Source organism: Mastigoproctus giganteus, chromosome 11, assembly GCF_048544385.1.
Source record: "Mastigoproctus giganteus isolate SK-2022 chromosome 11, ASM4854438v1, whole genome shotgun sequence".
Taxonomy (NCBI): Eukaryota; Metazoa; Arthropoda; class Arachnida; order Uropygi; family Thelyphonidae; genus Mastigoproctus; species Mastigoproctus giganteus.
Genome location: NC_143585.1, coordinates 109981277 through 110008619, shown reverse-complemented (window position 1 = coordinate 110008619; position 27343 = coordinate 109981277). Strand labels below are relative to the sequence as shown.

The 27343-nt window shown below is 37.7% G+C and overlaps 1 protein-coding gene across 6 annotated transcripts in view; it reads left to right on the top strand.

The window, feature by feature from the left end:
* Nucleotides 1-23570, top strand: part of LOC150078345 (rhotekin-2-like) — a 322298-nt gene extending 298728 nt beyond the window's left edge. For 5 of the 6 annotated variants that reach the window (XM_090385330.1, XM_090385335.1, XM_090385331.1 and 2 more), the window contains 3 exons: nucleotides 2808-2970; nucleotides 11029-11145; nucleotides 22621-23569. In XM_090385330.1, the coding sequence (XP_090241456.1) occupies nucleotides 2808-2970; nucleotides 11029-11145; nucleotides 22621-22805 (465 nt within the window). In that variant the 3' untranslated portion in view covers nucleotides 22806-23569. Of the gene's footprint in view, nucleotides 1-2807; nucleotides 2971-11028; nucleotides 11146-22620 lie in introns of all 6 variants that reach the window. The other variant, XM_090385333.1, reaches the window with a different exon arrangement.
* The last annotated feature ends 3773 nt before the right edge of the window (nucleotides 23571-27343 follow it).

The window sequence follows — 27343 nt, the reverse complement described above, 5'->3', positions numbered from 1 at the left end:
ACTAGCTTTTCAACCTCAGCTGGTTGATGTTTCCAAAGCACCTGATGACTTGCAGATGGAATTAATTGAGCTCTCAGAAGATAATATTCTGAAGTCTGATGTGAAGAAGGATCCTCTTCAAATATGGAAAAATGCTGTTGAATACCCACTACGTTAACATGCTCGTCAAATGCTATCATGTTTTGGCACAACCTACTGTTGTGAATCAACATTTTCATATATGATATAAATTAAAACAAGTTTGAGATCTTAGGTGACGTATATTCACTTGGAGGACCAATTAAAACTAAGCTCAATGATGTTGGAACCAGATATCAGACTACTATCTCAGGCTGTAATTAAAATTGCACATATGCCTACAAAAATATAATTTTTTTTTGTATATTTAATTCTCAGCATGTGGCCTAATAGTATCTTGGTTAAATAAAATATGGCCTTCCAGTGTAAAAAGGTTCCTGACCTAGGCCTTAATGGAATCTATCCAATTATATTAGAAGCAGCAATAGAAGTGGTAAGCAAACTGTTAGCTATAATGAGAGCATCTTGTTGCTTAAGGAATGTCTCTACAGACATGTGCATATGTTTCCTATTCACAATGGGGAATCAATGTGCAAAATTAGCTACAGACTTCTAAGGTTGACTTTTATGAAAGGAAAAAATAGTGAAGTGGTTAAAAAAAGTAATGCAGGATCATCTTGAGAGGAATTATATGGAAATCACAGCAAGGATTTATTAAGAGAAATTTTTGTCTAGCCAATCTAATTAGATAGTATGAGGTAATCAGAAAGGACCTGGATGTAGAAAATAATTTTGACATCATAGATTTCAGTAAAGCTTCTGATACTATTTCACATGAATAACTGCTGTATTTAAAATTGGAGCAGTATGACATTAGTGGAAGTTCCTGCTGTGAATAAGGGATGATTGAACAGCATGAGACATTTGTTATTGATCCCCACTGCTCTTCATAGGCTAATGCTTGAGTGAGGCTCCTTTGCTGAAACGAGTACTTCTACTACCCCATTTTTCTTATATTTCCTATATATGCTACTTGCCAAAAGTATCCACACACCCTGGGATTCAGGAAAAATGAACCATATCTGCCATCTAAATGTTAAGAATAAGTATAAAATCAACAGTGTTTACACTTAGAAGTTAGCAGATCAGTGAAATGCAGTAGTTGGGTCAAGGTATCAAGTCAAGGTAACAGGATGCCCTGTTACCAATCGATCTGTTCATGTGGTTGCAGAAAAACTGCATCATCTTGAGATGTGCCTGAACCCTGAATGTATTCTGAATCCATACTTGCAAAAACTCTTTACACCATTTTCCTTCAAGTCTACTCTCTACAAAATAGATTCTGTTCCCCCCTTGAGTTAAGTTAATCGACGAGGCTTCCTGCATATAATCCCTCCTGTTGTGCCTGGCCAAAATTACAGACCCGTATCTAACTTGTGTCATTGTTTTCATCATGGTCCTATATTTTTCTAACAAATCATCAGGATATGTGATCAAATTACCCATCTGAGACAGAAATGTTTCCCACTGGCAGGTGGTTCTCTATACCGTTTCTCAAACTGTGTTCTGCGGAACACTAGTGTTCCTTGGGATGCGAACAAGTGTTCTGCAAAAAATCGTAATTAATAATTTAAAAAATAAAATAAAATAAATAAATTTTGCATATTTCTAGCCTACACCACTTTTGTATCATAATTTTACCCCCCCCTCCCGATTATTAATATACTGGCATAGACCAATAATCAAATAGACTGTGGAACACTTTATTTTGGTGGGCTTTGCCTAGAAAAGTATGCATAGAGGTAATGCCATTCATATGCAATTTAGCCTGGAGTACATGGGTTGAAGGAGAGGAGGAAGCGAACTGATATCATAACTAAACTCACTTCCTTGTTTAAATGTTTTTTGATAATTATCTGTATTTCAAAATACTATTAAATACTATTATTAAAATAAATGACCATGGATTTGTGGCTGAAAAAAGGAACTTTAAAACAAGAAGCAAGTACTTCTAGTAGTGCAACTGTGGTCGATGAAAACAAACACAACATTGTCACACTTCAAAGTGAGGATGAACAATTGCAGCCTTTTGTTCCCCAAAAATCCGAAGTGAAAAAACAGGAACCCACTAATAAAAGACCAAAATGAAAGTATGATGACAGTTATTTGAATTTTGGCTTTATGTGTGTTGGAAAGAAAGTGCTCCTGATGCACAGTGCGTTGTATGTAATAAAATATTAGCAACAGTTCTTTGACTCCTGCTAAACTTGTGTTTCGCAAGTGTTCCATGAATATGTAAGTGTTCCTTCAATATATTGCGAGATGAAAAGTGTTCTGTGACTAAAAATGTTTGGGAAACGCTGCTCTATACATTGCCTACTTGTTTGTTATTTGGTTTTTAGGAGCATTAACAACTAAGGCCATATTGCTCCAGGGATATGCGGGGGTCATTCCCTGACCTTTCCGCATCCTCCGTATTTTGTGGTCATGGGCTCAAACCTTGGTCTAATCAAGAAGCGTGTGCTACACACTTGCTGCTCCTGCCCACCTGGCTACGGAGGTGCCGCCATACATTGACTGGTTTTACCATTCTTACAAGAGTTTAGGTGGATGTCCATCTTTACTGACCTACCTTTTTGTATAAGCTATTCTATTGTTTATGCAATTTCTTATAATATTCATTAATAGCTTATTTTAAAAAAAAGAGTGATAATTTTTCATCTTGTGATTTTTCAGAAAGTTTAAATGTTTTATGTGAATACTGTAACTAATTTTCTCTTTTATTGTAGGATACAAATTTGAGGACACAAATTACCACATCTGGCTATCCCAGTAGCTTTGGGATACTGAATATCATTAATGAAAAATTATTAGAACATATATTGGCAGCTGATACAGAATTTGATTATGCAAAATGGACAGCTCACATATTGCAGCATTCTGAAGAACATGGTAAAGGATAATTGAATTCATGCATGCTAGTATTACTTATTAGAATTAACCAGATTATCCATATACCTGACTTGCTAATAATTTTTCAACTAGACTACTTATCACTTTCTCCTCACAGAAATTGATAATTCAGTAGTAGTAGTAAGAATATGTTTAACAATCCTATAATCTTATCTAAGATAATTGGAGAATGATTGATAACTTGTAATTGCAACATCAGACTATTGAGCACAGGCAGTTCCTGCTTTACGAGTTTTCACTTTACGAATTCCCGGGTTTACAATCCCCCCCCCACCAAGTATCAACAAAATCGAAAATATGAACATTAATTGCAAAAAATTAATGTTAAACATTCATAAATACCGCATTTCAAACCACGCACGTAACTATACAATACAGTGTACCCCGCTTTACGATATTAATCCGTTACCATCGTGTCGCAAAAATATCGTAATGTGAACCCAATAATTCATCGTTTTTTGGTAATTCATTCCATGACCTTGGAAGTTCAAATTTTTGCTATATAACTCCCTAAAAGGTTGTTTTTATAGTGTAAATTGTATTACACTTGGTCGTCGACTTGCGACCTATGCGACTTACGACCACAAAAAAATAATAATAATAATAAATCAGGAAGTCACTACTGAGGACACCCATAACCCAGGTGAGGAGGCACATCGATGACGGGAGGCCTGAAGACAGCACCAGGCACATACACTCAGTCGCTCTCTCACATACACCCAGTCGCTTTCAAGCATCTGTTGCGTGTGGTGTATTAATTAAAATTCTACTGAAATACGCATAAAATGTTTAGTAAAAGGAAAATGTCTTCATCTACATATACGCCACTAAGAAGTCAAGGAAAACTATTGATTTAGAGTGTAAAATGAAAATTATCCAGCAGTATGAAGGCGAAAAGAAAGTGAATACGATGGCACGTGACTTGAAGTTATCACATTCCACGGTATCTTATAAATAAACAACTCCTACCTCAACCCAAGAACATGACCCTGACGATGCACAACCCAGCACAAGCAAAGATTAAAAATTGATTTTGTAAATTTCATTTGTATTAATTTTTACATTAATTTTAGATTGTATTTTTGTGTTTACAGTACATCATGTACAGTATTATTTTTCACATTATGTACAATATAATTATAGATTGTAGTTTTGTTTTTTTATAAACAGTATGAATAATAAACCAATTAAAATGTAGAGAACGTTTGAATTTAACCTCAGAGAGAGAGAGAGATAGCCTAGGCGTAGAAACGAAGGTATGTACAGTATCGCTAAGTAAAAGATGAAAACATTAGTCTTTAAAATGAAAAATAAAAGATGATAAAAATTTTAAAGATTATAAAAATAAATTATAAAGATGATGAAAAGATTAGAAAGGTTAAAAATACTGTTAATAAATATATAGCCGACATACGACCAGATCGACTTATGACCTGTCAGTCAGAACAGAAGTCGGTCGTAAGTCGACGACCAACTGTAGTTACCAATTCAAATCATTAAACGCACTACACTTTCATCGTTATCATATGTGATAAGAATCAATTTTGAAGGGCGTTGTGATATTTTTCTAAAACACATTTCTGGAAGTTATGACCATAAAACAATAAAAAGAATTTGCACTTTCCGGTTTATTGGGCTTTTCTATTACTGTAAGAAATTATAAATGGGTAGTAAACTCGATGTTATTGCATTTGTGAAAATACCCAATAGCTGGAATTGTGTGGGTTTTACGTTATTATGGTGAAATATGTTTGCCCTTTACTGAAATCTTCAATCGTATAAAAAACATAAATAAATTTTCAGAATCTTCTCTTCATTCCTTTTTTTTAAAGCTTCATAAACTTGTTACTCTGTGCAAATCATGTTAGTTACAATTTGTGCGTTCCATTAAAAAAAAAAAAGAGAAGATTATCTTGGAAATGAATGCCTCTTGAAGCATTTCTGAAGAAGACGACTCCTTGTGTAATAAAAAACAAGTGCCGAGCCAATAATGAGTGATCAGTGAGTGTGCATTTAGTCGATGATGATGATGAAGAATAAACATTCTTTGACATTTGTAAGTCATAAATAATTTCTCTATTATTATAATTTGCTTGATTTTACAGGCTACGTTTTCATTTCCTTGGATAAATCAATCATTGTTTAAACATAAACTAATTAGCTAACTAATTCATTGTTGATAACGTAACCCCTATTTTTAACATTATGTCTATGTGAAATAAATTTCCGCTTTATGAACGCATGCTAGGAACAAATTAACTCGTAAAGTTGAGAACCACCTGTATTTATCAGTTGTAAAAATTGTGTTTTAAAAACACTTTGCTGGTAGCTGAACTAGAAGATATATATATTTAAATCAAAGAATTTTTAGCTGAAGGATTATTAACTGTTAAAACAAATTGTCACCTGGTCTTTTTGAACTGGTGAAATTATACAAACTTTTATTATATATTTATTTTGTTTTCTTTCAAAAACAAAAGTTATTGGAACTGATAGTACTCTAGTACCATGAGTACTATCAGTTCCAATAGAACTTTAATTTCAATAGATTTTAATTTCAGGAAAATACATAATAAGGCAGGAACACAGCTTTAAAACCTTTTCTGATCATTTGCCATATAGTTTAAAAAAAGCCACAGAATTTTGTTGCATCAGCCAAAAAAAAAAAAAATAGATAAGAAAATGCAAATTATGCGCTTCTCTCCTCATCTAGGTAACCATCCAGTTAAATCTCAAATTTCTTCAAACTGTCAGCCTCGACCACCTGTGGAGACAGCCTGTTACAGTAATCAACAACTTTCTTGCTAAAAGAAAACTTCCTACAATCTAGTCTAATCCTTTTCCCCCACAATTTGAATTTATGGCCCCTAATTCTTGAATTCTTTAGAACAGTGAAATTTCCACCTTCATTCACTTTACTAATCCGTCTCAGAGCTTTATAAACCTCATTCAGGTCCCTTCTAAGGTGCCTGTTTGCCAAGTTTTGTAGCTCACTTAATCAGTCTTTCCTCATACAATTGCCATTTTGCTGATCTCACCATCTGAGCTGCCTGTCTTTGGACCCTTTCCAAATAGCTCAATGTCGTTTTTCCGATGAGATCTCCATACCCGGACACAGTATTCCAAATGCAGTCTTATAAGTGCCTTATACAGTAATACCCCGAAGTTACGCGATAGGTGGGTCCGACGAAAATCGCGTAAGTCGAATTCGCGTAAGTCGGGGTACAACTTTGCATATAAATACATATAAATTTTGCTTAATTGGGACCAAGGACTAACAAAAACACTAGTTTAGAAGAAAAATATTAATAAAATTGCAGTTCTTTATACATATTAATACAAAATATGTATTAAAAAAACAAATTACTTACGTAAAAAAGTTATTTCGATGTCGATGGCTTCATAAAATCTAACAAATTCGTCTGACGACACAGCGCGTTCTTTTTTTCACGCAGAATTTCTTCGTAGCAAGCTAATAATTTTTTTATTCCTTGCTTTGTAGCTATAACGCGTTCTTCGTTGGAGTCTGTTTTCTAAAATTTTTAAGCCCTTTACAATTGAGCCCTTTTCAATTTTCAACCTGTCAAGTTTGCAATTGTCATGTGCTTTTCGCCGTTGCTTCATTTAGGCCTGTAGCACGTGCAATATCACATGGTCTTTCATTTCGCTCAAAGCGTTTCACAATTTCATATTTTTTCTCTATCGACAGAGGTGGACTGGCCATAAGCCTTACCGGGGAAACCCTGGTGGGCCAGTGTGATTTTGGCCATAAACCATAGTATGACGCCACTATAAATTTTCCCGGGTAAGAATTTTTGACCCAGTCCGCCTCTGTTTATCGATAATTGCTTTTCTTTTTCTCTCTGAATCTGCAGTGTCTTCACCAGGACGCTTCCTTTTCACACCTTTTAATTAAGTATTTTACTCATTTTTAGGGAATAAAGCACAATTACAAAACGAGGAGGCACGCTTGATACGCATAAACAAAGCTTCGCGCATGTAGCAACTGAATAAACAACACCATAAAGGCAGAGATACACTATTAACACCTCACATTTCTAGGGGTTACTACCATAAAACAATAAAAATCCAGTTGCGTTTCTGCTAGTGAAATCTGTTATAAACTGGTAGTAAACTCGATCTAATTGCATTTGCGATTATACCGATAGCTGGAATTGTGTTGCTTTTTACGTTATTATGGTGAAATGTGTTTCCCCTTCACTGATATAAAAAACATAAAAGCAGCAAAGTTGAATTTTGTTCATCTTTCGCTCTCATTCTCCGCCGTCGCACCGTATATCGATAACATATGAAAAACGACCTTGAAGATAGTGGGCGGCAGCGTTGCCAAACGAAAAAAATCAAGAACCGCGTAACTCCGAGTTCGCGTAAGTCGGGGTATTACTGTGAAATTATGACCTATCTCTCTCTACAGGATATTGTTTGATAAATTATCAATACAACACCATGGGCTTTCCTGACTGTTACACTGCTCAGAAAACTTAATATCTGCCTGTATTGTAACTTCAAGATCCATTTCTTCCTCTATTGTTTTTAATTCAGCCCCACCAAGTGTATAATTTAATTTGGGATTGCTGCTCCCCAAGCGTAAGACCTTGTGTTCTTTTTTTGGATTTTAGAACATAGCTGCCACTTTTCTGACCATTCTTGAAGCCTGTTCAAGTCATCCTGAAGGAGCATACTGATCATTAACAACTCTCCCAATCTTTACATCATCTGCAAATTTTGACATCATACCCTTTATCCCATCATCAGTATCATTTATGAAAATCAGAAACAGTGACCCAAGAACATATCCATGCAGACTTCACTTCTGACATTACAAAAACAAAAGTTATTAGAACACCAAGCTGAAGAATATCCACTGATCACAACTCTCTGCCTTCTGTCCTTCAGCCACCTTGCAACCCATCTTAGAATCTTTCGAGTAAATCCAACATGTTCAAGCCTCGAGAGTAACCTCTCATTAGGGACTGAGTCAAATGCTTTGCTAAAATCAGAATAAACTATGTTGAAATTGTTTCCTACTCAGCCTTGGCCTCCCTGACCTTATCTGTTGTACTGTTACAGATCAACTGAGCTGTTGTAGGCTTCACTACCTTTCATCATACTGTAACTTTCCCATGCCATTTTTTTTCTGCTCTATTAGACTGAACAGATCCATTTTCATCCATCCTGTTATCCTCTTTGTGCTATATTTTCTTAATGGTATTTGCATTAATGGCTTCCGTGATTTTTGCTTTAAAGATATTCCATAATTCAAATGTATTGCCCTCCCTCTGCAATCCGAACAATTAATAGATGCCTTAAACTGCCTTAAATTCTTAGAGACTTGGGAGCCCTGGATGAGAGTAGAAAGTGAAGATCACCTTTAACCAGTGTTCTTGGTATATTCATGAAAAAAAAAAAAATCTAATTCTGTTAAATCTTCTACTTGCACGAAGATTTTATCTGTCTCACCTCTTTCATCATTCATGCCAGAGGAGGCTTCAACCAACTCCTCCTCAGAGAGTAAGTCTTCTAATTCCATATTGCTGAATGAAGTTGGCATTGTTGGTAAATGTGTAAATAAAAGCTCAACTTGACATCAGTTTAGGTCAGAGTCTTGAACAGTATCTCATAATTGGTATAAAAAAGTCTAGTAGCTTCTATATTTGCATTCCTGAATGCTTCACATTTAGAATTTGCTTTTGGTAACTTTATCAGTTGGACCCACTGCATAGAATTTAAAAACTATCTGCAACCTTTGTAATCACCTTTACAAAAGCAAAAGACGTTCCCTTTTCCCTTGACAATAGTTACATCTTTAAGTAAATTCCACATTAGTTCAGTGTAATCACTGGCACCTAGGCAGGTCTTTATCTGCAGTTTATAGTGAGGCTGACAGCAATTTGCTTTCCTTCACATAGCAATTACCAAGATCTTGCTTAAATACAGGATGGTGATGTAGAACAAGAGCACCAGATTAGGATGGTTTAAAATATACATTTTAAATATAAAAAAATAGAAGTGAATAATTCTGAATTACTTCTTGCCATTCACCCCCCCCCCAAAAAAAAAAAAAAAACTGACTGGTATATGAAATACACCAGCACCCACTAATGTTTTTGAATTAGGCATACCAGCTAAATGTGTTATGAGCTGGTATGCCTAAATGAAAAATATCCACCAGGACAAACTTGAAATCTTCATCAAGCGATAGCATCCCTTTCATATGCAGTATTTCAGAATTAGAGATAGTGAAAAGTAAGATAAAAGAAAAGACTGAACAGAAAATTGTTACCTTATGCATAGAGACTATTACCATACATGTCCATCTGTTGTGGACGAAACACAGTTGAATACACCAACACGGCATGAACACAATGGGGAAGATAACTTGACCCTGGTGTTCCACTAAACGTACACTGTCTGTGTGCTGGGGTAATAACTGTCCAGCAGTTACTGTTACATTGTATGCATGTGCTAGCAAAGTGGCACCTCTGTAGTCAGGTGGGAAGGAGCAGCAGCAGTGCATAGCACACGCTTCTTGATTAGACCGGGGTTTGAGCCTGTCACCACCAAATACGGAGGATGCGGAAAGGTCAGGGAATGACCACCACATATCCAGGAGCAATATGGACTTAGTTGCTAATGCTCCTAAAACTAAATAACAACAACAACAGCTAGCAAAGTATTGCACACTACACTCTGTCTGGTACCAGAGTATAGCATGTGATACTGTAATGCTGTATGCCCTCTTTCTATGGGTCTGCTTGCACTTGCTAAGCAGAAGCTGTCTCACAGCATGTGACAATTATAATGGGACATATGTTGCTGGCTAGTTCTCCAGTCACATGTGTGCTTTCCAAACAATGTTTTTTTTCCTTCCGGCGCAGTCCAGTACGGAGTTTTAATGAATGATACAGATGACAAATCTCCTTATATCAAGGAGAGGAACTAGTTGGTGAATTTCCAGAAAATTTGTTTCCCATCTAGTTGCTAAGTGACCAGTCATACAACACAACACATTGCGAAACACACAAACTGATGGTCTGGCAATGTGCTATAGTTATCAACAACACTACTGGCTATGCAGAGATGCTACCTCGCGTGACATCAAAAGATTGTAGGGTAATCTTTGGAAGCCGCTTATACAGAAATATGTACATTACTTATGGGAAATCTGGGGATCAGCCTCCTTACAGTTTAAACGCCTTTATTCTGCTGAATACTAAGGCTTTATGTTGGATTGCTCTGAAATACTGGCATTGTGTAGCCACTAGTAGAATTGAGTTCTGCACCACATTGAGGATCCTAGACTTTTTTGAAAATATTCATTGTGTAAGGCTGGATCATCCCCTCCTCCATATTTAGATGAATATAGCTAGTCCCCCCCCCCACCTGCATGTGTTTGCTGAGAATGTTACCTTCCTTGTGCTCTTCAAATATAAAGTTGCGCTAGGCCAATAGGTTGTTAACAGCCAGTTTGCTGACCTCTGCATGGCCTTGATGCCAATCTTTAAATTTACTGAGAATTAACACTAGAGTAAATTTCACAACTTTTGCATGGATCCTCTGTGCTGAGTGACTAGTCCTTGAGGAACACTTGTCCCACATCTGCATGTGACTTCCACAATTTTCTTAATTTTTTGGACTGAATTTGAAGATCTGCATTAATGAATTCATGACTTATCTCACTTTAACATTTTCTTGTTTGTTCTACAATTGATTTTATCTGTACATAATAATGCCCTATAACCCTTATTTGTTGTTACATAAGGTGCTTTCAATATAATGTGTTTCCCTTCCCTGCCACATGCAGGGGGGAACCATTTCTCATTATCAACTTTCTCTCTGTCTTTATTATTGTAAATCTTTACATATTTCTTGCTATAAAAAGTACTGTTATTTGCTTATGTATTATCCATTTCCAAACAAAGATTTATATATATGTTGGTTCTGAGAAATTAGATTTTTTATGATATTAGGATAGCAAAAACATTTCATAAAATTAACAACTGCATTTTCTTATAGCACTTTGGGGTCGAACTGCTGAAGCTGTCATGGACATTCCTTCTCCTGCACCTTTCAGAGCACCTGTATTTTTTAGATCTAGACAAGGTTCACTTTATGATGAAACTCCATTGAAAGGTAAAGGGTGTTTCTCTTTTATTTTAATGCTCATAAGCAAAGTGTATTTTTTGACTCTGTTAGAAGTGGTGATGGGCATAATTGAGTTCCTTGATGTGGGTACCTGTATGCGATGGGAATCTTACAATAATATCGCTAGGATACACTGCTCACAGCCTAGATTCCATGCTAACACCATAGGAATCCAGTATGCTTACCGTGGAAACTTAGAAAGGGGGAACCTGATTGTTAAGGGGGGTGGCCCCAGCTTTGACAAGACAGGTGGTCCTGGGATGACTTGTCCAGAATCACTTGGCTAGTGGGTTTGCCCATGAGGGGTCACCCATGCTGAAGCCAAGTCCCCATCTTCATGGTCCAAGGGATAGGATTTAGGCTGATGGATGCAAGGTATGGTGTTTAGGTAGCTCTGGTGTCTCCCACTCATAAGCACATTCGTTGCTCACCAGGTACTGAGCATCCCTTTGGGCTCCATGGTGGATGGGGAGGGCACTGAAGAAAGTAAAACACTCTTGGGAATCTTAGTAATGTAAATTCTTTTTCTGGGACCCCAACAAGGTCACTATGAGAGAATTATTTCAATGATGCAGATAATATCAATCTACAAAGAGACCTAGAACTATGAAGGTGTAACATCAGGTCATGATCATGCACGTTTATACCTGATAATACATTTCACTGGTGAAAAGTCCAAAGAAAAAATGTTCTCATCCTTCATATGGAAGGGTTTGAACGGATTGGTGGATTTTTCAAAATCAGTTAAACAAAATCCTGGAGACATCTTTGTAGAAGCCAGAAACAACAAGCATTCAGAACAGCTCTTCTGAGCCACATCTGTTTGGGGAATACTAATTGCAGTAACACCCCCACTGGACACTGATCTCATCCCAGAGTGTCATCTTGGCATGGGATCTTGAAGTGTTTGAAGAGGAAATCTGTTCTAAATTAAAAATTCACAAAGTGACATCTGAGAAAGAAATATTTGTGTGTAGTGAAGGGAATCTAGTAGCCACTAGGAACTCATCCTTATGTTTAATAAATCAACATTAATTCTATCACACCTGGGTATTTGCACTGCTCAGTAACTGTCATGCGTAACAAATACTTAAATGTGATTTAGGTGTCAGAAATATAGACCCTAGCAAATCGCCTGTCTTGGTGCATTTTCGTATGCTCAGTGTAGCGTAAAAGTTCAGTTACAAACCCATGTGTATTAACTGCCAAGGAGAATGCCCTGCATACTCTCGAGTATGCCAGAGGTTAAAGGAAGAAAATAAATACAGATTCAAGGCAGAGCTAAACATATCATACCAGGGGGGGTGAGAAAAAGTAAAGTGTATTTAGTATCTAACTGCACCAGGGATTTCCATCATCTCCCCATTGCTTTCATTGTAGGTAAGACAGTACCCTGTTGAGGCCAGGGATTTAAAAGTGTATGGATATTGGATATGTGTAGTGTTATGTTCTGTTGTTCATTTGGTCATTTAGCCGTTGAGCCCCTGCTGGGGCCCAACATTGCCCACACTTGGCCCCATGGAGGCAGACCAGATACCCAGTAATTTGAAATTTTTTTTTGATGAGAAAAGTATGGTGTATTTAGAGTCTAATAGCACCAGGGGTTTCCCCATCTTCACATAATTTACATTGTCGTGTGATACAATACACTGTACAGGCCATAAATTTAAAAATGTATGGATATTGTGGTGTATAGTGCCTTGTATCATTGTTCTTCTGGCCATTTAGCTGGTGGGTCCCAACGTTGCCCACACTAAGCCCCATTGGAGGCAGACCAGGTACACCAGTAATTTGTTTTACTCTGGCAGGCCCTGCCACCTAATTTCCTGAGATTTCAGTAGCTAGGGCCTGTGACAAAAAGGAAAAGCCGAGAATGGTGAGCATGGTTCAATTATGTTATATTTAAATTTGGACGTGCGGGATGTGTGCTAGTGTACAGATAGAGGGGGGGGAAATGAAGGTTGGGGAAAAGTCAGAAGTATGGAGACGAAAGAGAAGACTCCCAGTGATTTCCAGCGGGGCATGTCCATGCCACACCAGGAGAAAGTGGGGGTAGCAGGGAGAGAAGGAGACAAGAAATTGTCCCCTCCCCTCCTCCCACCAGGATAGGGAAAGAAAGTGGGCGAGGCTAGGTGCCCTGCCCAGATCACCAACTGGTGAGGTGGCAGCTTAGCTGCAGTCAAAGTCTTGGTTGGAGAGTGTCCATTTCGGTGATTTCTTTGCCTTATCGTGGTAAGAAGATGGGACTTCAGTCTTGGCTTCAGCCAGCAAAGTGGGTTTCACAAGGTGTCCAGCCCGGGCTGCCAACTGACGAGTTGGCAGCACAATTGCGGTCTGATTGGAAAGTCTGTTTCGGTGTTTGTCTTGTGATATCATGATAGGAGGAAGATGAGACATCACTTTTTGCTTCAACCAGCACAGTTAATCACATGCAGTTTTGGTCCTGATGGGAGTGTCTAGTTTAGTGTTTGTTACATCAGATCTTTGTAGAGGAAACGATGAGTCTGCTGAGTTTTGTGATCAGATTTTTTCGATCACATGATAGTGGTTTTTTTCTTATTCAGTTTTGCCAGTGTTGCTGTTCAGGCTAAGGTTCAGCACAGGATTTATAGTGATGAGGTTGTTCTGGTCATGATAAGTGGTTGCCAAGTTCTTGGTTGTGGTAGGGTTCTGCACCTTGTGAACAAGTCTTGGGCATACTTTGTGAATGGTTTGTAGTTCTGTTTGTCATCAAGTAGGCACGTAGTGTTCGTGGTTCATGGGATTGTACTGGAGCTGAGTGATGAGGAGGAACCGGAGGTCTTCGTACAGATGGCAGCCGAACATCAAGTGGTCCCAGGTTTCTTGGGGGCCACAGGCACCTAGAGCATTATTTTGAATGCCTACCATGGTGAGTTTGCTGCGGATGGCGGCGTGTCCAGTTGGAAGATAGGTAATTTGCAGTCCTGGTGAAAACCAGGGCGGGGACTTGGGAAATACTCTGTTGATGCTCAGTATAAATTTTCACATTATTTCTCCTTTGGTGGAGGTTGTCCACCTTTCCTGCAAAATTTGTTGTGGGTAGGTTAGAAGTCTTCTTTTCTCGCCGGGTCTGTTGCATGGTCGATACAGGTAGCAGGTTTGTCCCTACTGAGTTGGTAGAGCATTCCAACACACATGACCTCCAGTTTAAGGGGTAGCACCCCTGCAATGCATGCATGCTAACCATGTTACACGCCCAGGTCACGTTAAGAAGGATTGGCCTGTTAATGGACTCCAATTCTCTTATTGACTACGGTGGAGTCCTTGTGAAACCACACCCCAGAGGTGTAAGTGATTGCATTAATGAATACGGCTTTATACAAGAGAGCCAGCGTGCGTTTTTTCAACCCCCAGTCTCGGTGGGTCACACTGGCCACCATTGCTGCATAGGTCCTGATCTTTCTTTGTATATAGTTCAGATGTGGGAGGAAGGATAGGTTCTTATCTATTATTATTCCTAGGTGCTTTAGTTTAATGACAAGTGTGACTGTAATGCCATGGATCTTGATCTGTGGTGGTATTGTTTGGCACCAGGGAGCCTTTTAGCAAGATGGATTGAGATTTTGTGGGTGATATTATGAGGTGGTGGAGTCATACCCAGTCCATGAGGGTGGTGAGGGCAAGATTTGCATAGGCTTCAAGTTGAGCCCTCGAGTCAGCAGCCGGTATTAGCGACAAATCATCTGCAGAGGCCTGAGTGCGGATCTCCCCAAGGTCCATACCCAGGAACTCAACTGTGACATAGGTTGAGAGCAGTGGGCCAATAACCGAGCCCTGGGGACAGCCTCGCTAGATTTTCCTCTTGACTTGGCAATAAGGTGCCTGGACTACTACGCTTCTGTTTGTTGGGTAGCTTTTTATGCAGTTATAGAGGTTGTTAGGGAGTTGCATTTGTCGCAGTCAGCCGAGGACACTCGGCCGCCAAAGGGTGTCGAACATCCCAGTGAAGTTGACTGAGATAACTAGGAGGTATTTCTTGTCACAGTTGTTGGCTGCATTGATGAGATTTTCCAATGCATTGACAGTTGATCTTCCTGACTTGAAGCCATATTGATTCAGAGCAGGCATCTCTGCAGCACTGTAGTGGTTGTCTATTCTTTGATGGAGTAGATGTTCAAACACCTTACTCAGCACCAAGAGTAGGGTGATGGCCTATATGAGTTAGGAAGTTCTTGAAATTTAGGATTATTTTGAATTAGGCAAATGCCTGCCATCCACCAGGCTAATGGGAACCATCCCTGTTGTAGGCAGTGGTTATAGAGGTTTAGGAGGAGGTTTGGGGTGTATTCTGCTACTTTTTTCGGTTCTATCAGGTCAAGTCCCAGAGGGGGTTGTCCTGTTTCTTATCTTGTTGACTGCGAAGTGGTCCATTATGGTGAAAGGGTCCGGGTAGAGTGGTAGTTCTCATTGTCCCGGCAGATCTGTTGTTAGTCAGGAGAATTTTGTTCATGTAGTCGTTTGAATAAGGTATTACTAACTGAGTCACTCCAGGTGGTGGTCATTAGCCCTTTGGGGTTCCTCGTTGACTGTGTTATGTCATCTCTGGGGAGCTTGTTATCACTTTATAAACAACTCCCCAGGGATCAGTGTTTCCTATTGTTGAGATCAGGTGCTCCCAGAACTGCTTTTTGCATTGCCTAATCATTGCTGTGTAGTCATTCCTGGTCTCATACCGGGGTTCAAGCCCGTGACCACCAAATATGGAGGATGCAGAAAGGTCAGGGAATGATCACCGCATATCCCCAGAGCAATATGGCCTTAGTCGCTAATGTTCCTAAAAAACCAAATAACAATAACATTCCTGGTCTCATGGTATTGTTGTCGCAGGTATTCAACTTCTGCAGGTGACCAGGTCCTCCTTGCTCTGGAAGCTGCATCGCTTCCAATTTACCTCTTGTCTCAGTGCCTGAACTCCTCTGGACTGCCAGGGGACAGCTCCTGGAAGGGGATTTCTTTTCCTGATGGCTTCATTAACTGCACTCATGATTGTGCTTGTTGGTGCCAGTCAGGGTCTTGGTCTTGGGGGTTATTAGCCAGTAGTTGTTGCTCTTTTTCGGTTAGCATCTCCTTAAATAGGTTCCAATTTGCCTTTTCCGTGGTGTAGCATTGGAGAGTCTCTGTCCTGTACTGGGGTATGGGTAGAAGAAAGGGGATGAATCAGATTGGTCCACTTGTTATCGATGGTTCAACTGTTGATGATCCTGCTCAAATAGCTGATAATCTGAATGAGCATTTTGTATCTACATTCACACATGAGGAATTATTAAGGAAGGAAAATGCTAGAAGTTTATCAAACTGTAACAGGGTGCTTAATGATTTTGTAATAATCGAGAGCAAAGTAGAGGAGAAATTGTTGAAGTTAAGCATAAGAAAGGCACCTAGGATGGATGGGATCTATCCAGTTATATTAAAGGAGGAGGTGACAAAGTTAATAAGCAAACCCTTAGCCATAATTACGAGAGCATCCTTGGATTCAGGGGAAGTCCCCACAGACTGGAGTTGTGCATATGTATCCACAAATCACAAAAAGGGATCTAAGGGCAACACGAGTAATTACAGACCAGTAGTTAAACTTCTGTTCCTGGAAAAAAATTGGAGTCACTTGTTAAAGATGCATTGCAGGATCATCTAGACAAGACTTCAGTAATAATTCAGACACTGCATGGGTTTGTTAAGGGACAGTCTTGTCTGACAAATTTGATTGGATACTGTGATGTGGTTACAAAGGAAATGGATGCAAAAAATAATTTTGATATCATATACTTGGATTTCAAGAAAGCTTTTGACACTGTTGCACATGAAAGAGTACTGTAGAAATTGGAGCAGTATAGTATTAAGGGTAAGTTGCTACAATGGATAAAAGGATGGTTGAGTGGGAGAAGACAGTGTAGTAATCAGTGGATGCTACTCTTCATTAACTAATGTTATAAATTAAGTCCCCCCAGGATTCAGTGTTGGGCCCACTGTTGTTTTGTATATTTATCAGTGATATTAATGAAGGTATATCAGGCTTAATGTCAAAGTTTGCAGATGATACAAAGGATGGCAGGGTTGGTAATGGCAGTGTGTTACTGCAACAGGATCTAGAAAATTTGTTTAAACGGGCTGAGAAGCGGCAACTGAAGTTTAACATTTTCAAATGCAAAGTACTGTATATGGGTAGAAGTAACCTGAGAGAAACGTACCAACTGTGTGGTACGGCACTTAGGGTGGTAGAAAATGAAAAAGACCTGAGGGAAATCGTGCAGTCAGATATGAAGTTTTCTGAGCAGTGCAGACAGGCTGCCAAAGCAGGTCATGGGGTATTGTCAATGATATACAGGAATATTGCTAGTACAGAAAAGGAGGTAATTATTCATTGTATAAGGCAATGATTAGGCCACGTGTTGAGTACTGTGTACATGTCTGGAGGCATCATTTTAGGAAGGATATAGAGTTGCCTGTGCAAGTACAGAGAAGGGCAACAAGATTGGTGAGAGTAGAGGAACGAAAGGGTGGTCTTACCAAGATAGGCTTATGTTCTGCAAATTGTAGCATCGGGAAACTAGACACCTGTGAGGTGATCTGATTCAGGTGTATAAGGCCTTGAATGGGTTGAGCAGGCTCACTAATGGGATTTTTCCTCTTGCTCAGATTACGAATCTGAGCAGGCATAAATTCAAATTGAGGAAAGACAGTTGTAGAATAGATGTATGGAAATTTGCCTTTAGCTAGCAGGTAGTTGATAATGGTTACAAAATTCCATCTGTCATTGTGGAAGTTGATAGCTTAAATAAATTCAAGGAGGAACTGGATAAACGTTTAGAGGAAATGGTGTTTTTTTTTTGGGCTGATGCTAAGCTTGCTTTCTTGCATTACATGCCTCGATTACTACTACTACTACTTTACAACAACAAAAAAGTCTTTTTTATCAGAATGTGCTTGTTCTGTTTTTTTTTTTTTATAATTTATGGCTGCAAACAAATTTTAGATGTTAAAGTAATAGGCTGGTAACTGTTTGATTAGTACAAACAAAAGTGTGAATGATCATTTGAATTTAAAATTTTTAAAAATTTTAAATTCAAATTATCATTCTCACTTTTGTTTGTACTAATAAAATTTCAATAATTTAAATTTTTTTTTAAATTTTAAATTATTGAACTCCTGATGGTGTCCTTAATTAGGCACCTTTGTGTGATGAAAACCTGCACACTTGCATGTCGTAGCCCTGCTGGGGGTGAGGGGAAGCATCGTCAGACAAGCAAATACATGGGCTAAATTAATCTTACTAAAAGCAAATTCAGGTGCATGTATACTTGTTTGTACTCTGATGCTAGGAGTACTCAAATTTGTTAAATTTGAAGTATTGGTTAAGTTAACGTATGTGTATGTAGTTGGGATATCGGAAATGTGGTGCCACCGAGACATAAGTAATGCAAATTTTGAATACGTTGAGAACAATGTGTACAGTGGAAGGTAGAATAATGCTTTTGGTTAACAAGTGCCAAGAATCAAAGGCAGTGCACCCAGATGATGTGGATGGTCAATGCAATCTTGAATCAGTTTGCTGTGAGAAAAGCACTGGGAAAACTAAAATAAGTGTAGGAGTTTGCTATATTTGTGAACAACGCAGACAGATTATGCTGGTACATCAGGTTTTTTATAATAGGGGACTTCAAATTTCTCCATATTGATTATAACTTTTGGATCACTTACAAAGTAACAGAAATTTTCTAGATTTATTGAATGGCCATGTTTTTTACAGCAGCATATTAGAGAGGGACAAGAAAAAGCAGTACTCTTTATCTGATTATCGGAAGTGATTCTTCATGGATTAAGAATATTATTACTGTCGTTGCTCTTATATTATTTCTCCCTGATTGGGGGATTCCACTCCGTGACGGGTACTGCTACCAAGTATACAGGTTGGTTGTAATGTCTGGTGTTACTGTTGGTCTAGGAACTTTCTGACTATCTTACAGGTGTTCAGGATTGCAACTTTCTGGAGTTCACAGTAGATGTTCTCTGGGAGACCTATTGCTGCTGGGCTGCTATGTAGGGTCTTTGGCACCATACCGGTGGTTGACACAATGATCGGGATGGTTGTTACATCTCGACCTCATGTTTCAGGTTTGTGTACTTCCTAATTTCTTCTTCCTAATTCATGGGTTTTCTGGACATTGCTAGTGTTGGGCACCGCTATGTCAATCAAGTAGGTAGCCTTTTCCATCTTGTCCACAAGGGTTATGGCCGGTCTGTTGTGCGGAATGGTCTTATCCATTATTATGGCATGGTCCCAGTACAGCTTGTGGGTTGGGGGTCTCTAGTATTGCCTGAGGTTCGTATTTGTAGTATGTTATACTTTCTTTGAACAACTGGTATTTTCTCGCTAGCTTCTGATGTATTATCCTGGCTACGTAGTTATGTCTACAAGCATACTCAGTCTAAGTGATCACCTTGCATCCCCCTTTGGTGTGTTGGATCGTTTCTGAGGCCAGGTGGCATCACTGACATGTATCATCTGACATTCTGGGCTACACTGCGATGTATTTTCTATAGTTTCTGGTGTTGATTACCTGGTCTTGGATGGTCAGCATGAATCCTTCAGTCTCGGGAAAGAGCATCCCGCTTGTGAGCCATGCATTGGAAACATGTTATCGATGCAATCTTGATGGAGGTCATTGTGGTGTCTGCCATGGAGTGTCTTCTTTGCCCATCTTTCTTGCTTCATTTCTTGTGCCATCTGTGTGGGAAGGGGCTCTTGGCTTAGGTTGAGTGGGGTATACCACTTATCTATCTTCCTTATGGCCTGGTGGAGTGATGCTATGTTGTTCTCAAAATAATCCTTCAAGTTAGTTATTGCTGTTTTCTGTTGCTCTATCAGACCCCTTCCTCCCTCTTTCCGAGCTATTGTTAGTCTCTCCACTGCTGACTTTGGGTGGTGTTGGCGGCTCTTGGTCATCATTGTAGTGCGTAGCACACGCTTCTTGATTAGACCGGAGTTCGAGCCTTTGACCACCAAATACGGAGGATGCGGAAAGGTCAGGGAATGACCACTGCCATATCCCTGGAGCAGTATGGCCTTAGTTGCTGATGCTCCTAAAAACCAAATAATAACAATGACCTTCCTGGGTGGTCACTAGCACAGTTGCGCAGGAAGCACTTCCAGTTGGTGGGACTGGATGGGCTTCCCCTTCTCTTGTGGTAGCCATACAGGGGACAGCACCACTTGCTCCCCTGTCTTGCTTGGGAGACTGTCTCCAACTTTTCTTATTATTATTTTTATTATTATTATTATTAGCCATACGGTACAAGGAAGCCTCAGGCTTATGCTGCACCAGCCAAAAAAAATTCCAGAGTTACCCTGAGAGAGAGAGAGAGAGAGAGAGAGAGAGAGAGAGAGAGAGAGAGAGAGAGAGAGAGAGAGAGAAAGCGAGAGTGAGAGATAGACAGAAATAGAAAAGAATCACCAAGAAGAGAAGAATGATGATATCCAGCTCAGGACCCTGGGTATTCCAAACCCATACTCACCAGATGTGAGCCCCTGGGGTTATCCAAGTAAAGGGATGAGGTATATATTTAAAGATATAACTACTATCAACAGTAAAAAAAGTGATTTTGATTTAGTGATTTTGAACTTAAGTGCCATTGTGGAAATGTGCATTGCAGTTCAGGAAGACTATGTTGAACACAAATTAAGAACTTTCAAAAGTTGTAATATTTCAGTCATTCAAAGAACTGTTGTACTACCCTCATATACAAGGTGTCTCAAAAATATTGGTTTGTACCAATATTTTTGAGGTGTAAGGGAGGTAGGTAACATCTAAAGGAGTGTGAATCGCATAGGAACCCATAATCGGAAACGTCACCGTAAGTCGGTACACGGCGCTGTTCATCAGTTCGCGAGAGGGAAAATTTCTGGTTTACTCATTCAAGCAGTAGTCGCCGCACGAAGAGCATGCATCGATATACGAACTGTGAGCTGGCAGACATCCACCTAGTGTATGGATTAGCAGAGGGCAATGGACGAGCCGCTCAACGAATTTATGGAGAATGCTTCCCAGACAGACATGTACTGGACCGCTGTTTGTTTGCACGTGTGCATCAAAATTTGTGCGATTATGGTCATTTAGAGGTAACAGGAGTAGTGTGGGCAGACCAAGTTCGATACGAACTCCTGCCATGGAAGAAAGTGTGTTGAATGCCGTCCAGAATAATCCTACTACCAGTGCACATGCCGTTGCCTCTGCCTTAGGAGTGTCTCGTTGCAGTGTACAGCGTGTCTGGCACGACGATTCCTTACACCCCTTTCATCTCTAAAGGGTTTAGTTACTGCTCCCCCAAGATCATCCTGCACGTGTGGCTTTTGCGCAGTGGTTTCTCCAAGAAAGTGTTCAAGGCTTCAATTTTTGCAGCCTATGTTTCGTTTATGGTTGAGGCTTATTTCACTTGGAAGGCTTATTCAATCAGCACAATGCTCATGTGTTGGCTCATGACAACCCATATGGTGTGTTCCCCCCACCCATGCGGCACAACGTCGCTTCGCAATAAATGTGTGGGCAGGTATGGTCGGTGACTTCTTAGTCAGCCCATACCTGTTACCATCCTGCATGAACTCTGCTAAATATCGGATCTTTCTTGAACACAACTGTATGAACTCTGCTAAATATCGGATCTTTCTTGAACAAGTTCTACCAGGGTTACTTGATGATGTTCCAGCAAATGTGAGACGTAACATTTGGTTTCAACATGACGGAGCGCCTGCCCATTATGGAAGGTGTGTTCGTGACCATTTGAACAGGCGTTTTGGGCATCGATGGATTGGCCGTGGTGGACCCGTTGCCTGGCCCCCACGCTCACCTGATTTATCGAGCCTTGATTTCTTTCTGTTGGGGGCCCTCAAATCTATCGTGTATGAATCGCCTGTGGAGACAGAAATGGATCTCGTGGCGAGACTCATCTGCGCTGCTGCTACTGTCAAAGAAACTCCAGGTGTGTTCAACCGTGTCCGCCAATCCATGCTGCGTCAGTGTCATGCACGCATCGCGTCTCATGGTGGAACCTTCGAGCATCTGTTGTAACATCATGAAATGCATCCATCTCATACTCCATTGTTAATATTTTGTCAAATTTTTGCCACTAATTACTGTCTTGTGTCATTTCTGCTTCTTGTGCCTCTGCCACTACTTTCCCGTGAGTTTCGGGTTATGGGTTCTTATGCAATTCACACTCCTTTAGATGTTACCTACCTCCCCTAAACGTTTGTACCAATATTTTTGAGACACCCTCTATATGCCTAACATTGGTCAACCATTATTCCGTCTGATTAAACATCTTTTGAGCTGTTATGCTTTAAAACAGTGTTTCTCTTTGATTGATATATTATTTATTTTACATGATATCTAACAATTGATGTCTGTAAATACATATTAATAAAATTTTATTATTCTTTCTTCTATATAGATTCTCCTCGATCGTCTTCATCGCACAGTAGCAGCACCAGTGTTCTTCATGAGAACAATCACAGGCTGTCTCCTCCCTCCATACGTTCTCGCAGTTCTAGTACTTCGTCTGCTTCTAGTTCACTTAGCAGTAGACAAAACTTTTTTAGGCTTAGGAAAGCAAACAAAGAGCTGACATTCTATTGACATCCTTTTTCTTCCAGGTTATTCTAAGTTTTGTAAATTTTTAAAGTGTGAAAGAAAATTTCAAGGAATAGCACAAAAAGCATTTTTATAATATTCTGTGAATAAAAGTAATTGTTACTGACTTCGTTCAGCTGAAAAATTGTGAACGACATTACATGGATTTGCTGTTCTTATGTAAATTACCGTGTTACTTAACTTGACTATTTGCTTTTATTTGTTGTTGAGACAGTAGGTATTCAAAATGATTCACCTTGTACATTATACTCAATTAAGAATTAATATAATAAAAATACCCATTGTCTTATAAATAACAATTGACTTCCCATTTGAATGCGAAATGCCGTTTGTAATTTCTAGGGACAAATTCTGATGCTCTTATTCCATTCATCTAAATGACTGAATTTGACTCTGCAGCTTGTTTTGGTAGCATCTTGTTGAAATGACATCTGTAATAATTGTTAAGTTTGTATTGTGGACTCATTTAAAAGTAATCTGTTGCTAGCCAGTGTTATCTGTTTCTTATGCTTGTGTTAAATCTTATTTTGCCATGGCTACTTGTTAAAAGTATGTTAGCAAGTGTTATTTATTAGTACATGTGTCATTGAAAAATGTTAAGGCCTTTGCATATTGCACACTTAATTTTTGTGGTTTTAATAAAATATTTTAAATTTTTCTTAAGATTTTTGACATTTGAAGATTACAGTAGTCAATACAATTCCTCCCCTCCCATCAAACTTTTGAAGAATGTTTTTGAATGAAGTAACCTTCCTTTGGCATTCCCTAAATCTTCAAGTGGTTTTATTATGGTAATATGTTTAAAAATAAAACTGTAATAAAGTATGAAGTTATTTGTATTGTAATACATTTTATTTTATTTTTACTTTTTTTTTTTTTGTTTTTTTCTGCTTGTATTTGTGTTGTCAAATTCATAATTTAGAGAAAATAATACAATATATATTATCATTTTTCACTTTATGCCGTAATCTAGCAGCATCATAGTTTATTTTTGTTATTCTCTCTGAACAATGCTGCGAATGCAAAACATACTGTGATTTAAATTGTTTATTGTTATCACTCTAAATGTGAAATCTCTCCTTACTCAAGAATAATAATTGCAGTAAACATGTATAATTCTTAAGCACTTAATGCCTGTTGTTATTCTTACTACATCCCGAGGACTTTTCTTTGTCTTTTAGTAATTAAAGATATTTATGCCACAATACAGAAAAATAACTTATTTCATGATTGGTTCATATTATAATGCAACAGTTTATTTGCTAAAGGGATGGGGAAAATACTTTGAAATGCAGTACCCTTACAGTAAAGTCTATTTACATTGTGCATGCCCAAAAGTACTACTGTATTATTTCAGTGTTTATGAATTGTACTTATAAATTAGTTCATTTTAAATTAGTTTAGTCAGGTGAGATATCCCTCTTTTGAAGACTGAATTGGAAACAAGAACTGCAGACCTCCTTTCTTTGAAGCAATTGTTTTGTAATAAAGGAATTAACAGTTTCAATTATTGTATTTTCCACATAATGAAAAGTTGATTTTTAACAGCAATATTGTGACAAATGATTACATGCAGTTACAATTAAAGATATCATTGAGCTTTATCTTTGCAAACTGATATATTTTCCTGGTGGACATTATTTTTGCAAACTAATGAGCATGGTTTTATTCCCTACCTGTTGGAGTATCAAAATCCATCATTTTTTTACCTACATATCAGTTTTCAAAAATGTCATTAGAACATTTGTCTTCGTGCACCCAATTGATATGTAGCATATGTATATTGTGAATTGTTTTCAGAGAGGCTTTTAGAGGTATGTGTTCAGGTACAATTATGTGCTATGTCACTTGCAAACATTTTCTGGCATCAAATAGCACAACCATGAGCATAGAAAACTGCCATTTCCAGCACTAATTATTTCATCAACAAGTGCATTATCTTCTTTTAACCTTAAATTAGAAATAAAAATTTTATACTCTTGTTCCCATTTTTATAAACTAATGAGAAGTTACCGTTTTGTTAAGATAAGTTATAGAAAGTAAAACAAGTTAATGTAATGTACACAGTGCATTACGTTGTAGGCACATTTAATTAATTTATTTTTTCTTAAATTAATTGAATTTTTGTCCTTTTTCTGTGATTAACAGAAGTGAAAAGTAAATATAGTTATCTCCTTGTCAGTTAATTACTAAGATTATAACTATAGAACACTTAATGAAGCTTTATAGTTTTACATTCTATGAAGTTAGCCATTTAACTTAACAACTGTATATTATTTATTAATCTTCTCTCATACTTTTAAATCTCTTTTCACTCTATATGTATCTCTTTACAAGTAGCAAGAGTCTTACCTAACAGTACTGCATTAAAATTACATTTAATCTATGAATTTGTTTTTTCCATGCAATTTGTATGGAAGAAAGAAATAATATTTGTTGGATTTTTGTTTATGCAATTTTAATTGGAATGGCTCAACAAATATATTTACAAGTCCAAATATAAAATTTTGTGAAAATTCTTCCACTGGGAGACCCTCTGTTACGTGTGGATGAATGTGTAGACAGAAAGAGAGATAGACATGGTAAATAAATAGGCACATATGCATATATATAGTAAAAGAAATAGTTACAATGCAGAAACTGAACGTGTATATGAACACTACAGTATACAGCTGACAGTAAGCCGATGCCGGCCCACAAGGCCGAACCCTGGAATAATACATATAATTATTATTAATAAAATATAAAAGGTATATAATACATTACAATGGTGATTATGTAGTTAACTATTGGTGTAGAGATACATTGAAAGGAACTTTTTCAAGGGCTAACCCTCTCAATATATCCCATCAACAATTAACGGAGCTATCTGTTTCTGTTTGCCATCTGCCTGTTTAACTGTGTCCAAAACTTAAACTTGCTTACTGTCAGCTGTATACTGTAGTGTTCATATACACGTTCAGTTTCTGCATAGTAATTATTGCTTTTACTATAATAACTAGATTACAGACTGATGTAATGTACAATCAGCTATTGATGGCATTAATCTGATCTGAATATTATGCTTTCATCATATTTATACTTATCCCTATTGTTCTTATATATATATATATATATATATATATAGATATATGAGTAATATGGTAAGGAAGTTAATAAATTGTAACAGGCTGTAACTAATACTTATGGGCCAATGCAGTTGCTAGAGCAATTATGCATTACGACCATAATGTGTATAAAATATTTTGTATAATATTTCAATTTTAAATAATTTTTGTATAATATAATATTATGGAGTTCAGGTTCTATTATTCCTACTCTATTAGTTTTTATTCTTCTTACTGTCTGCATGTTTCTCTTTGCGTTAGCTTAACTTTAATTAATTAAATAATTTTTACAATATCCATCACATAGGGGTCACCACATATATACTCACTAGAGGGATTATTATTTCACAACAACTAGTTGTTACATTATGTCCTGGATATGGTAGATATGCCTTATACTTTACATTTATTCTTATTTTAATTATTAAATTACGTTCTCTGTCGGGTCAATGATGTTCAATATATGCTTATATTTATGATATCTTTCTTTTGATTCTAAAAAAATTTTATCTACCTTTAATTGGTTTAGATTCAAATTACTTAATCTCTGAATTTTTATATATCTTAGCAGATATTGAACATTACAGAAACAGAGAACTCCTTGTCGTCGTTTTTTGCGTTCAGTCTGGGTGATTGGCCCCAGTTGAAGTCATCTAGATTGTGGGTAGATAATGATAAGTTATATATATATATATCCGTTGCATTTCTTTAAATCCAGCTTGGCATTGTCTGCTTGAATTACCTTCTATATTATTATCTTCAGTATTATACAAAATATTTTATACATATATGCCTGATATGCCTATATAAAATACCTGATCATGTATCAATATTCACTTTGCCATCATCAGATTTTATTTTAATTTTATTGATTGCATATTTGCTTTTCTTCCCCATTTTGAAGTATTTTTGCAAAAGTTTTCCTTTATCTGATGTAGGCTGCCATTACATTATTTTTTATTTTAAAGGTTACTACATTTTCGGCTATCTTCCTTTTTGGCCTGTGGTTTTCCGGACGTTTTGTACTACCATCATATTTATTTTTATTTGTGATATTTTTTATAATATGCATATATATATATATATGTCCAAATTAGATAAGTTATAGTGTAATGTAAGTACCTCCATAGTTTGAAAATCGATGTAACCATTGGCCAACCGTACCTCCAGTATACATGAAAAAATACATGAAAAATATAAAATATTAGGTTAATTAACATAATAAGCCTTACATGGGAACCCATTTTGCAAGAGACTTTGTCGAGGGCTAAACCCCTACAAAATGACCAACCCATGTTAGACTGAGCCATCGGTTTCTGTTATCATCTGCCTGTATGCCAAATCCAAATATCCATAATAATGGATAATTCATCTAATTTAAAATTAGGTTATAGTAAAGACTATAAATCAGTATAA